Source organism: Aythya fuligula, chromosome 1, assembly GCF_009819795.1.
Source record: "Aythya fuligula isolate bAytFul2 chromosome 1, bAytFul2.pri, whole genome shotgun sequence".
Classification (NCBI taxonomy): domain Eukaryota; kingdom Metazoa; phylum Chordata; class Aves; order Anseriformes; family Anatidae; genus Aythya; species Aythya fuligula.
Window position 1 is genome coordinate 144,659,126 of NC_045559.1, and position 12,664 is coordinate 144,671,789.

At 39.9% G+C, this 12,664-nt stretch overlaps 1 protein-coding gene across 1 annotated transcript in view; it reads left to right on the forward strand.

The window, feature by feature from the left end:
* The first annotated feature begins 339 nt into the window (after positions 1-339).
* Positions 340-12,664, forward strand: part of TUBGCP3 (tubulin gamma complex associated protein 3) — a 52,263-nt gene continuing 39,938 nt past the window's right edge. The window contains exons 1-4 of the mRNA XM_032199803.1: positions 340-491; positions 9,557-9,664; positions 11,498-11,565; positions 12,538-12,615. Of these exons, the coding sequence (XP_032055694.1) occupies positions 416-491; positions 9,557-9,664; positions 11,498-11,565; positions 12,538-12,615 (330 nt within the window). The 5' untranslated portion in view covers positions 340-415. The remainder of the gene's footprint in view (positions 492-9,556; positions 9,665-11,497; positions 11,566-12,537; positions 12,616-12,664) is intronic.

Below are 12,664 nucleotides of genomic sequence, written 5' to 3' on the forward strand. Positions count from 1 at the left end.
ATGCCGTTCTGCCAACCCCACCGAGTTCCACCTTGCTTCCAGCCGCCTAAACCCAGCACCCTGAGGCCGTGCAGAGCCACCCCATGCCCTGTAAGCCCGCCACACTCCCGGGCTGTCCCCACCGCCCCTACAACACCGCTCCCACCCCCGAAGCCCGGCGCCCGCCATTTCCCTGCCGGGGAGCCCGGGGCGGAGCCGGGGCTCGGGGCGCGGCGGGGCCGCCCCTCGCAGCGGCGCGGTGGGCGCGGGCCGGCGGCGGCTGCGGCGCTGGGCGGGCTCCGTTAAAATGGCGCCGTAGGCGAGCGGCCCAGCGCGCTGCCGGCTGCTGGCGCGGGGCGGCGGGGGCCAGCCTCTTCGCCTCCCTCCCTGCTGTCTTCCTCCTCTATCCTCCTCCTCTTCCTCCTCCCCGGCAGCGATGGCGACTCCGGACCAAAAATCCCCCAACGTTTTGCTGCAGAACCTGTGCTGCCGCATCCTGGGCAAGAGCGAAGGTAACGGCTGCCCGCCGCCCACTGCCAGCCCTCAGGGGGGGCGGCGGGGTCCCCGGGTCCTTTCTGAGTTGTTCTGTGTGTGGGCAGTGCTCGGCGGGGAAATTCATGACCTAGCTTTCGTGGTATCCCTTTTATTATTATTATTTATTTTTTTTTTTTGAGCGGGAGAGGGCTTTCTGCCATGTTATGGGTCGCTCTGAAGTGCCTCACGCCTGCTCTTGTCTTCTGAGAAGTCCCTCCAGGTTGCCTTGGGGTGTTTGCACGGCAGTAGCTGATACCTTGGGGTGGTGACCTGTTGTACAAAATGTGCTTCAGACTAAAAATGGCCTGTAAACGAGTTTTCTTTAAAAGGTAGAAAACAAGTGATGAGGTATAAATACGCCCCCCCCCCCCCCCTTCTCCCCTTCTATGCTTTTAGAGATCTGAGCCCAACTTCCCTCTCCATTTTTAAAAAAAAAAATGACCTGCAAAGCCATGAACATCCCAACATCCCGTTTCCAGACCTGTCAGTCTGGAGGAATTCAGTGTCAGGAATCTCTGGTGTGGGGTTTCTCTCAGGATGCGGCTCCTGCTCTTCCCCTGCCTCCCCCAGATCGCTTCTAGCTTGTAAGCTGTGTAACACCTCGTGTGCTTTTATGTAATCACATTTATTTTGGTAAACTGGTCTAATTGTATATTAAAGTATATTTCACATCAGCCTACAGTTCCAAGCTGCTGTTAGAGCTTTGCTTTTAAAGCTGTTTCTCACTTTTAAAATCCCTTAGAAAACATTTCCCAATACAGTTGATGTATGCTCATATGTAAGAGCGCTTCAAACTTTTTCGCTACCAGAAATCCTGAATTTGTTGTGCTATTTCTGCTTTAAAAAATAAATAAATTGTCTTTATGGGAGCGCTGGAACCCTCTTTTAGGCCATTATCTCTATATTGCTGATGCTGAATTGCCTAATTCTGTTCTCTTAGATTTAAGGGTGAATTTCAACGTAATCCAAGCTTGTTTCTTGGTATTGGACATCTTATTTAGGTTTATTATGCTTAGAAAAATCCGTGTTTGTCAGTTATGGTACAAGTATTGGGGAGAGGTGGGCCACTTATACTGACTTTACGTGTAGCCTTCTTTTTCAAGCCTCAGTTTCTGTACATCTTTTTGTCTTCTGACTGGAGTGTGCCGGCAGTACGTGTGAAAACATGGAGGAGAACTCTGTTTATTTTTAATAATAAATGCCAAACCTATTCCTGTACGGTGAGATGCCACTCATGTAACTAAGATGTCTCGTGTGTGTGACAGGAGAAATTTTGCCCCAAATCATGGTAAGCTGCTGTGTGCAGCCAGTAGTTCCCTGTCTGCTCACTTCCCTGAGCACTTGAATCCTTCAACTCCTACTGAAGGATTTCTTAAAGTAACAACTTTTTCTTTTGAAAAGAAAGCATTGTCTGTTATACTTCCTGTAGCCCATGCTTTTATGTCTGTGGCAGATAGGAGGCCCGTCCTTACCTGCTCTTTATTCTTGTGTTATGAGGGACTTGAGCACTAAAGGCTCCCCCTTCTAACATGAGGCTTCTGAAACAGCCAGCTGTAGCACGTGTTAGTGTGTCAGCAGCCCAGCTACTGATGGACAGTTTATAGAGACAATAATACAGGAGGCCTTTGGATGAAATCCCAGTCAAGAAAGGTGTGTATGGCTTTCTTCTGTGTTAAGTAACATCTAACTGGTTTTCAAGCTTTTAACTCTGATTTCATTTCAGCACTGGACAAGTCTGAAGTACAGTATTGGTGTGCAGTTAGTGGTGTGCGTGCAACTTCTCCCATCCTTGGGTACTGATGAAGTTAAGCTGCTTCGTGTACACATTCTCTTTTTTTTGCAGCAGCAGGTTTTGCAAGTATGATCAGTTTGGTTTCTGTTAAATGATTTATGATGTTTAATTCTGTGGAGTTTTTTTAAGCATAGCTTCTTCAGTGATTCTGCTAGAAATTCCTGTAATAAATTAGTAACAAGAAGCTGTAGCTGGGTCCACCCAGTCATCTTTAACCACTTATGTGGTTATCCTGCTGTGAACTTCTGGAAATGCTAGCTTTTGATACCTTCCTAGAGTAAGTGCTCTAGTAAAGTACAAGTTATTGAAGTAATTAATATGGATTAGTAATAGAAAGCTGTGATTTGATGATCTAATGGATCTTCCTGCCTGTACACTCCCTGTGTTTCTCTGTACTTCAGAAGGCTTCAGCTGCTTGCCTACTATCGTGCTCAGCACTTGTTTGCTGTAATATTTGCAAGGAAACTATGGCTTCAGTGGGTGCTGAAGGGTTCAGTTTATGTGATGTCTGTGTTGTAGTAGTGTGTTGCAGCTAATTTGAGTTATGAGTGGCCTTACTCTGCAATGCCTGAAGCCTTCAGCAAACCTGACTGGGCCCATTGTCAGCTGGGGGATCTGCTTCTACATGTGACATCCTGCGTTCCCCACTTGTCCGAGGTCTGTGTTGAAGTGTATTTGTGCAGAGCTGTCCAGCAGTAGAGCTGTTCTCTCCCTCCATCCCTGATTTTTGGGACCACCCACTATATAGATGGCTTCCTGCGTTTCCAAAGTCAATCAGCTGCATAGACCTAGCTGCTGTTTTTTGGCAAACTCTTCTGCCTCTGAGAAACGTGTTTCTGTTGAGGTATGTAAAGAACTCAAAACAAAAACAAAACAAAAAAACCATACATCAATACTTTTTTTGTTAGAATGAAGGTTTGAAAGACCTCTGTTCCTGCGCAATAGCCTCAGTGAGGGTTTGAATCCCTCTTTTTCTGTGGTACCATGTGTCTGCAGGGACCCTAGTGCTCTGTGGCAGGAGTGCCAGCCTCGCTCTTCCTTACGTCCTCACAGTGTCTAAGAGCTGGTGGGCAAGTTCTGCATCATCGACCTTTCTGGGTTTATCCAGCTTATCTGCCTCACTTTTACACTAACACCTGATCTCCCAGAGAACTTGTCTGCCTGCACAGTAACTTCCGTAACTTATTTTCGTCCTTATCTGTGGACTCCAGCAGTTGTACGAGGTTGCATGCTGCTCCCCGAGCATGAATTTAATGCTCCTGACAAAGCTTCTTGTTCTTAGCATCTTTCAGGAACCTCTTGGAAGTCTCAGGCAGTCAGACTTTGTAGGCTGCTGTACTAGCGTGTCAGTTTTAAAAACTTAGTACATCAAATGATACAGCTGTTAATATTCAAGCTGTATCTCCCTGTTTTTGAAGCCTAAAAAGATCTCTGTATGTCAAACTCATGTAGTGTTTGGAGGTATGCGTGCTCTAGAAAGCGATATTTCAGTCTTTAGAGAGGAATTTGCAATCAGAGGCCCATGCTATGGCCTTAACTTAATCTGTCATCTCAGTGGTTTTCTTGTTACATTTTTATAATAATAATGTTTGTGGGCTTTTTTTGGGGGGGAGAGGGGGTGGGAGGGGAACACTGAGTTTATTCAAAAGTTGAAATGGAGGTTTAATTGTATATACTAATAGAAGGAAATGCAAAGTGACAAGTTAGATGAAAGGTCATAGCAAGGGGAAAGTTACAAGCAGACCACCTACCGATGTTGCTGATAGCTCACTGGGATGTTCCTCAAACCTATTTCCAGACAATGCAACGAGAACCAACAATATTAACAGAATTAAAGAATAGTTATGTTTCCTGTGCTGTGTTGCAAATTTTGTGCATCCTGTAAGTAAGGAAAGGTGTGCGTGTGTTAAGGACAGGCGTGTGAATACTGAAAGGACTGTTAATTAAAAATAAACTCTCAAACACTAGTTTATTGAAGATTTAGACTATTTTTTTCATATAAATTTTACATATTTTTATTACTCTTAATGAATTTAACTATCTTAAATGTCTTTAAAGCTGAAGGCCAATAGAAATAGAATCATAATGTTGCTTGGCATTTCAGACTGGTATTTTAGTCTATCAGTATGTGGCATCTTTATAGTAATATAATTGTATTCTTTCCTGATGATAATTCATACTGGCATAAAACTTTTGATACAGCTAAAATGCATAAAGAAGACATAGCAGCATTACTATATGGATGAAATCAGGAGCTTCTCACAGCGTGTGTGAGCAGCTTCTCAAATTTTACAGCTTTGATGCTTAGTTTTGCAACAGTAGCACATTAGGTGTTTAGCAAACACACTGCTACTATTAAAAAACCCTTTTTTTGTGAGCATGTGTTAGCTTACAGTAATGGTGTTTGAGTATTTTTCAGTATTTTGTTGTTCATCACCACCCATGGAACATTGCATGCGGTTTAATGTCATTGTTTTACAATAATGCTGTATCTCTATTTGAACAGAGCTCTTGTTTGGGAAGAGGCAGCTGTCTGGAAGGGGAAATAATGGAGAGCTTGCTAATTTCTGAAGTGTTTCAAGAAAGTGATTATTGACCGGTCTAGATGAACTTTTTTTTTTCCAGAGATGTTCTCTAGGTTTAGCTTACAGGAAAGTTAAAATAATCAAGTGTTTCATCTCTAACAATCTTAATATATTCATGTTTTGAAACAAGTCCTGAAAACAAAAGCAGCAATTGAAACCTTTTTTCCCCTTTAAACTTAGAGGCCCATAAACAATGATGCTAGAAAAAAATGTAAGACTGAAGTGAATTTCAATTCATTTCCTAGAACTACAGGTAAAGTTAGAAGCTTCTTCTTAGCAAAAGACTTGCTGAATTTCAGCATTTCCTCTTAAATACTGGCTTCTTGGAAGTATGCTGGCCAAGTGATTCTACTTTTTCTTCAACTTTTCCTTAGAACTTCACTTTCTTGTACTATTCTCCATTCTTTCTTACTACCAAGTTCTTCTTATACTGCTTGTTTTTTGCTTGTTCTACACTTGCACTCTGTGTGACTTTAAAATGTTACCTACCTTTTGGAAGCAGTTCAGTTTTTACACCTCATTGTTTTTAGGAGGGTATGAACAGCTGGGTGGACTGTGGATCTCTGAACTTGCTTGCTCTGCTCAAATGAGAGACTTTTTAACTTTTCTTGTGATTTGCGAGTGCTATTGCTTTGTTTAACTGTATGGCTGCCTACAGGTATAATTAATTTTCTGTTTATATGCATATTAATTAAAGGGTAATGTCTGTCTTTGTCTGCTTCGAATTCTTTGATCAGGCCTTTGGAAAATGAGTCCTGCTCAGTATGGTTTCCCCCTTTTCCGTGTGAACAGCTGTATCAGCTCTGTGCATCGCATCCCTTGAACTTGCTCTTTCATAACAGATTTATATTGAATCACTTTTTGATGGAAAGGCATGTGCACATACATAGGTACACACCTGTGTATTTTAAACCTGCCTGCTGTCTCAGTAAGTGGTTTTTGAGGAGGGATGCTATTAAAAGTATCTATTAGTTACACATGATGCAATTCTTTATTTTACTGACAGAGATCAGTAGTAAAGTCATGTTTAATCGCTTTAGGTACTGAAGTTATTTTACAGACTTGTAAGAAGTAATTTGCTGCTGAGGAAACTCCCTTAGCAAGTTTTGCTTGTAAAAACAAAAAACAAACAAACAAAAAAAAAACAAACAAACAAAAAAAAAAAACAAAAAAACCTGGACTCTATATGACTAAAGTAAGAGAAGCTGAATACAACATAGTAAAAATAATAATAAAAAAACCCACAAACAATGCTTTTATGACAATGCTATTGAATTTCCAGTGCAAATCTGTATGTGTAAAGAGTGGATAACTTTGGGCCATACCATTAATAGTGTAGTAGGTTTAATCTCCAGAGCTTTTTTGATAGAGTTGTAGTCTTTCAAATAAAGATCTTTCTCACATGCCTTCTTAGGACAGTATGGAAAAACTATACTAGGTTTCTGTGTTTAAGTAGTCTTGCTATAGTTAATGTTGAAATAAGTTATTTATGATTTTTGTTAAAGCTTCCCCCATTAAGTAGCAGATTTTTTCTTGTACTGTTGATAAATTAACAATTGTTTTTTTATTAGATCAAGAACTTAGGTTTAAATGTTCAAGATTTTTGGAAATCTGCATGAATATTTTTGTCTGTCTTGCCATCAATATTCCATTGTAACAGAAAATGAAAAACATAGCTAGTCTTACTGACTCCAGTGTCAGAGGCAGATTGGAAAACATGCAGATAGTCAAGTCCATGCTTTTTCTTCCATTATTTTGAAGATAAGCCCTTACTCTGATATCTTTCATTGTGCACACGTGCATGAGAGATACAACAGCAACAAAAAAGCCTTGCAACCATTTATAGCTTTCTTCCTGAGTCAGGTCTTTGGAGAAATGAGATTCCAGAGAGTCTTCAGAGGCTTTGTACGTATCTTTGCTGTGTTTTGTGATCATTGCATCAGGTGATTATGAAGTACCAGACAATAAACTCACTTGATTTCTCTTCATATGAATCTTGGTTCATTTTAATTTAATCTAAACCTGTAAAACCACAGGGAGCATCAGAGAAGAAGCATAGCACATTAATCTTTTTGAAAGACTGATACTAACTTCTTTTTTCAGAAACAAAAGAAGTGAGTTAACAGTAAATACACCCTTGCTTACAAGGGAAGAACATTATGTGTTGCTGACTGGTATAAAATAAAAACAATGCTCTGATTTCTATTTTTTTCTCTAAGCACTAAACTTAGTAATAATCATAACATATACTAAGAAGTTAGCAGAAGCAGCTGAATGAGTAATGCTGAATTATTCAGATGTAGCAGGATGTTGAACAATAGAATATGTAGTAGAGTTCCAAATAAAAATACTTATATCATAGGACGTGCATCTTAATATTGCAAGATTACGAATGTGTAGGAAATTAGTTGATTGTTTCAGGTCTTCTCTTCAGTAGGACCTCAGCATTCTTCAGCTGCAGTGCTGCCAGATTTCCCTTTCTGTACTTTCTCTCTTCAACAATTTCTCCTGTCAAACATCTCACATCCTAAATGTCTTTGTTCCTCCACGCTCCCTGGCTTCTGCCTGGGCAGGAGGCAGTACCTGACATTGCTAAACCTGTGCTGACAGACCAGAGACTGAGCTTGTGCTGCGTGCTGACCCCTGGCAAGGTTATTAGGGTGGTTGTTCTGCTAGTCCCCTCATAGAGACCTCAGGGACTTGTGGTTTTTGTTTTTTCTTAAAGGTTGGTAAGGGAGGGTAGTGGGAGTGGGCGTAGAAATGAACTTCCAAACATCATTTTTCTTAGAAAACCAGAGTAATACAACTCTTTAGTGAAGAGAAACTCTATGGGGAGGTGCCTGTGGCTTTGGCATGGTTGAATTTGTGTGTGTTTTTAAGACACCTCTTTTTTTTAATTGCTTCCTTTTTATATTTTTCTATAACATTGACCTAGCTCACTGGTAACTCTTTTCACACACTTTTTAGTCAATAATCAGTTTTTAATTATCTAATCTAGGCACATTTTGTAATGATCAAGTACTCTGACATTTAACCCTTGGCCTCATCTTGGCTTCGGTTAATCTGGGTCATTTGACTTGAAACTCTCTTTAGCAATTTTATTTTTAAATTGTAGTTCTAATCGAGCCACTATAATTAAAGATATCTAAGAAAAGATGCCTAAGAATAAGTAGAGAAACTGAACTGTCCCAGCTGCTCCTGAGGACACAATCAAGGAATTAATGAAAGATACAGTAACTCTTACTGTCTGGAATAATTTAGTGCAAACAGTTAACTGGCCCAGCATGGTTTTTAGGGGTCTGTTTCCCTACCTGCCACTTCAGGAAGTCTGTGAGTATCTCTGCTTCCAGTGGACCTTTGTCCTATTCCATTTCCCTTTTCCTTTCAAATGTGTCTGTCCAAACCAGGATCCCTTCTTATTTCTTGGCTGAACCACTGCAGTACCAAGTTGAGTTTGCACTTCAGTTTTCTCTGCAAGTTGACTGCTTAACTGAGTAGAACATGCTTTGGCATGCAGTGTTTTTATATATAAAACAGACTTAATACCTGGGATTCAGTAGTGTTTTTCCCTGAAATCAGGAAATGTGTAGCTGACACTACACTTTGCCCAGAGAAGCTGTGGCTGCCCCATCCCTGGAGGTGTTCAAGGCCAGGCTGGATGGGGCTTTGGGCAGCCTGGGCTGGTGGGAGGTGTCCCTGCCCATGGCAGGGGGGTAGAACTGGATGGGCTTTAAGGTTCTTCCAGCCCAAACCTTGTATTATTACAGTTATTCCTATATGAGGATTAGAAACTTATCCAGCACTTTGCACTTCAAAGGGCACTCAACATGTCCATAGGGTTACTGCTTGACTGTCTTTCATATCAATACGTGTGACTGTGACTATGCTACAGAGGCATTAATGCTGAGCTGTCCATATCTCCGTGTTACCAGATTAATAATCTTCCCACAAAGAATACATTGATGCAAATACTTGCATTAATGTTTTTGGTAACAAGATTATAATTTCAATCTTTGCATGATGAAAGAGCAGTGCAGGGAGGTGACTAGCTTGTGGGTTATGCATTGGAAGAAGAGCATAAGACCTGAAGTGATAAAACCATGTAAACTGTTTTTAAGACAAACTAAAACCACATCTGAAAACAACACACAAACTGGTAAAGCCACTGTTGCAGACATCTGAGTTCACATCCATAGGTAGGATAATCCAGTTTGGTGCTGGATGAGAACATGGTGCTGGTGAACATGGCTGCGTTGTTGCTATGTGTACCCAAATTGTGTGACTTTGTGCCCAGTCCCGCAGCGCTTCAGGCTGTGGAGAGCTGCAGGATAGCTTGAAGATTGCTGATGCTCTCTTAGACTAGGCAGGCCTAAATCAACACAGAATAGGAAAGGTTTATTTACAAGTTTCTGTGCAATTCTTTTTGCAGTGTACGTACAGGTGAGTATGCTTGAAATACCTGCTCATGGGTAAACCTGACTTCACTGCCCTCTGGTTAGAAGTGTGTCTAAGGAACATAATTTAACAGTACATGATCCAAGCTGGGTACATCTATGCCAAATTCAGTCATAGCAAAGCAAACTTGTGTCTAAAACTTTTGTTCTTTCACTTCTAAGCAGACTGAATTTCTATTAACTGAGAGGGTTTTTTTCTTTCTTTCTTTCAGCTGATGCAGCCCAGCAGTTTCAGTATGCAGTGAGAGTTATTGGAAGCAACTTTGCTCCCACCGTTGAACGGGATGAATTTCTTGTAGCAGAGAAAATCAAGAAAGAACGTACGTGCATCTTTGTTTCTTAGATATAATGCATGGAAGTCTTTCACTAACTTATTTTATTCATCTGAAGACGGGACCACTCTGCCTTGCAGACAGTTCTGTTGTTATGGCTGTCCTTGAAAATCTTGTGATAAAAATTCCAGGAATCCCCTAGTTACTGTCTCTGAGTGGCTGTTTGTATTAACAGTTCGGATGCTTCTGAATGCTCAGTTTAAATCTTCCCTTGCTGCAGTATGAATCATTTTCTCTCTCAGCCACTACAGAAAGAATGATTTAATATTGTACTTCTTTCATTTTAATATTTCTTGGAATTCATAAATTCATATTTATTTTTGGAAGACTGATATTTTTGAGGTGTACCTTAGCAATATTACCATTTGGCATAATGAACTTCATGAGCACCTGTGTGAAACCTAATGAATGAGCATTCTGGGGATGGATGGAGTGGAGTCATTGTTCATGCAACTTTCCTGATATTTCTTGACTTCAGTTTTTCTACAAGTTCATCTACAACCACCTCCTCAAAGCCAAAACATTAGACTGTGATAGTGTAAGTGAAGCTGTGGTTATATTATGTTGTGCTCTATGCTGCTTTTTTAGTCAAGTGTTACTCGGTGAATCCAATGAGGTTGTGAGGCATTCCTTTTAAAAAGCCAAGTAATGCTTTCAACAGCTTCTCAGCCCTACAGTAGAATGTCCAGAAGCAATTACTAATTAACTTAAAGCCTCCTATTTATGCTTGGGAGCTTCAAACATTCAGTCAGTAAGGACGATAGGGTTAGGATATCTGAAACCAGTGGCTGTAACCTTTTAAAGCATGTTTGTTTGTTTTTGATAAATTGGAGCTTCCATTACTTCCTGATAGGCAAATAAGCCCATCAGAATTTCTCCAGATGGACCTCCAAAACACTGTACTCTACAATAAACGCTTCTGCACATTGAATTTCTGTATGATTTGGCCAGTACTAGGCAGCACATCAGCATATATCCCTGTTCTGCTGTTGCCTATTCCCTCAACAGGCAAGGAACAATGCAGCTGATGATCTCCCTCTTCTTTCTCCCCAGCTTCGCCTCGTAGTTAAATGTTAATGGTCATGCAATAACTGACTGGGTACATCCCTCTAACTTTATATTTATTCTGGAGTTGTTTTGCAGTAGGTGACTCATTTGTTAAAATGTACTTTGCTGTGGCCTTTAATATTAATTAGCATTTCTAATGTTAAGCATCAATTGTTTTCCTATTAACGCTTCCTTAGAACTTGTCTTACCTCTTTTTTAAATGTGACTCTTTCTGATATAAAGTTGGTTTTCTGAAGACATCTTAAAGCTTTAAAGTACTCTTCTGGGCAAAGACTTCTATTATATAACTGGCTGTGATCAAAACTGTTACTTTCCTTGATATATGGAAGTTCTGTGACATTGAAGTTCTGCTTGACTTTGACCAAATGACATTGCTATTTTTGTTTCTTTCATTGCCTAATATGGAAATCGTGCTTTATGGCATTCTTACCCGTATCTGTTTGCAGTTGTGTTAATTCCCAAAACCTACAGAAACATAAGCTAGACTTTAAAAATAAAATAATAAAAACTTCTTTAAAAGATATCTCTTGTTCTAAGAGAAACATTTGCTTGCATTAGGTCACTCCCACTGCAAGAACTTTCAGGGGCAGGAGTGCAGATAGCATGAAAACAGGCAGAAGTCCGAGTGACAAAAGTGAAACAGTTACCCAAGAAAACATAATTATGCTTATGTTTTCCAATTTACCACAATATGATTTCTGACATGGTTACTATACTTGTTTCAGTTCTTTAATCTATATATTTTTTTTTCAGTTGTACGACAAAGAAGGGAAGCAGATGCTGCTTTGTTTTCAGAACTCTACAGAAAACTCAGTTCGCAGGTAGTGTAATAAATGTGTAAAGAAACAAAGCACACAGGCATTCTTTTGATGTTAGAGCTGTTTCTGGACAGCTCTGTCGTCTCTGTTTCTTCTTCTTTTATGGCAATGCCTTGCAAGTTTTTATTTTTTATTAATCTAGGGTTTAAACAGGCCTCATGCTTCTGAATTTGTGTCACAGGTTTTTATTGTGAAAGGTTAAGGGTTTGGCTTTGGTTCTACTGACATAAATATAAATCAAAGAGCACTGTGTTGGTATACTGATTGGAAAAAAATGTTAGTGTATAGAAGCCCATGATTCAGGGTAATGAATTGGGTAAAAGGAGGTGAAGATGTGAGGACACATTTATCTGAGGTAGGTGAAGAATCCAGAACAGATTAGCAGCAGTCAAACATTTAGCACAGTAGAATATGCTGGGCAGTAATAAAATAGTTGTCATTTGTACGTCTTTTTCACAACAAAAAATAATGTAAAAGATGTCTTCTGTGTAACAGAAAATTTACCTTCAGCTTGCTCTCACCCTCAAACTTCTGAAGCCTCCCTGAAAAGGAGGGTGAAGGGGAAAGGGGAGAAGAGACAGTTCTTTTCTAGCTATTGTACCAAAAGTTTATTTACTTTTAGGTTAGAGTTGGATCCAAGTCAAAGATGTTTTAAGTAGTGAGAGTGTGGAGGAGTGTTGGTAAAAGTTTAGATCTATGTAATTGTTTTTCTTAATAGCAATGAACTTTAAATTTAAATACTTGCTGATCTCAGAGCATGCGATAGTTCATGACATGAACACAGTAGAGAAAGTTCATAAAATAGTGTTACAGAGGCTATACTGCACATTCTCAGTTTATTTAGGAATGCAGCTCCAAGTTGGTGTTATCGTATGTTAAATTAATTTAAACGTGCACATTTTAGTAGATTGGATAATAAAAATTATAAATCAATGAGTTGGTTGTAACTCTTTATAAATCCTTTTTCTTTTAAAGGGCATTTTGAAAAATAAATGGTCAATACTCTACCTCTTGCTTAGTCTCAGCGAAGACCCCCGTAAGCAGTCTAATAAGGTAAGTGAGGAGATAATATGCTTAGTTTTCTGAGAACTAACCATTGCTT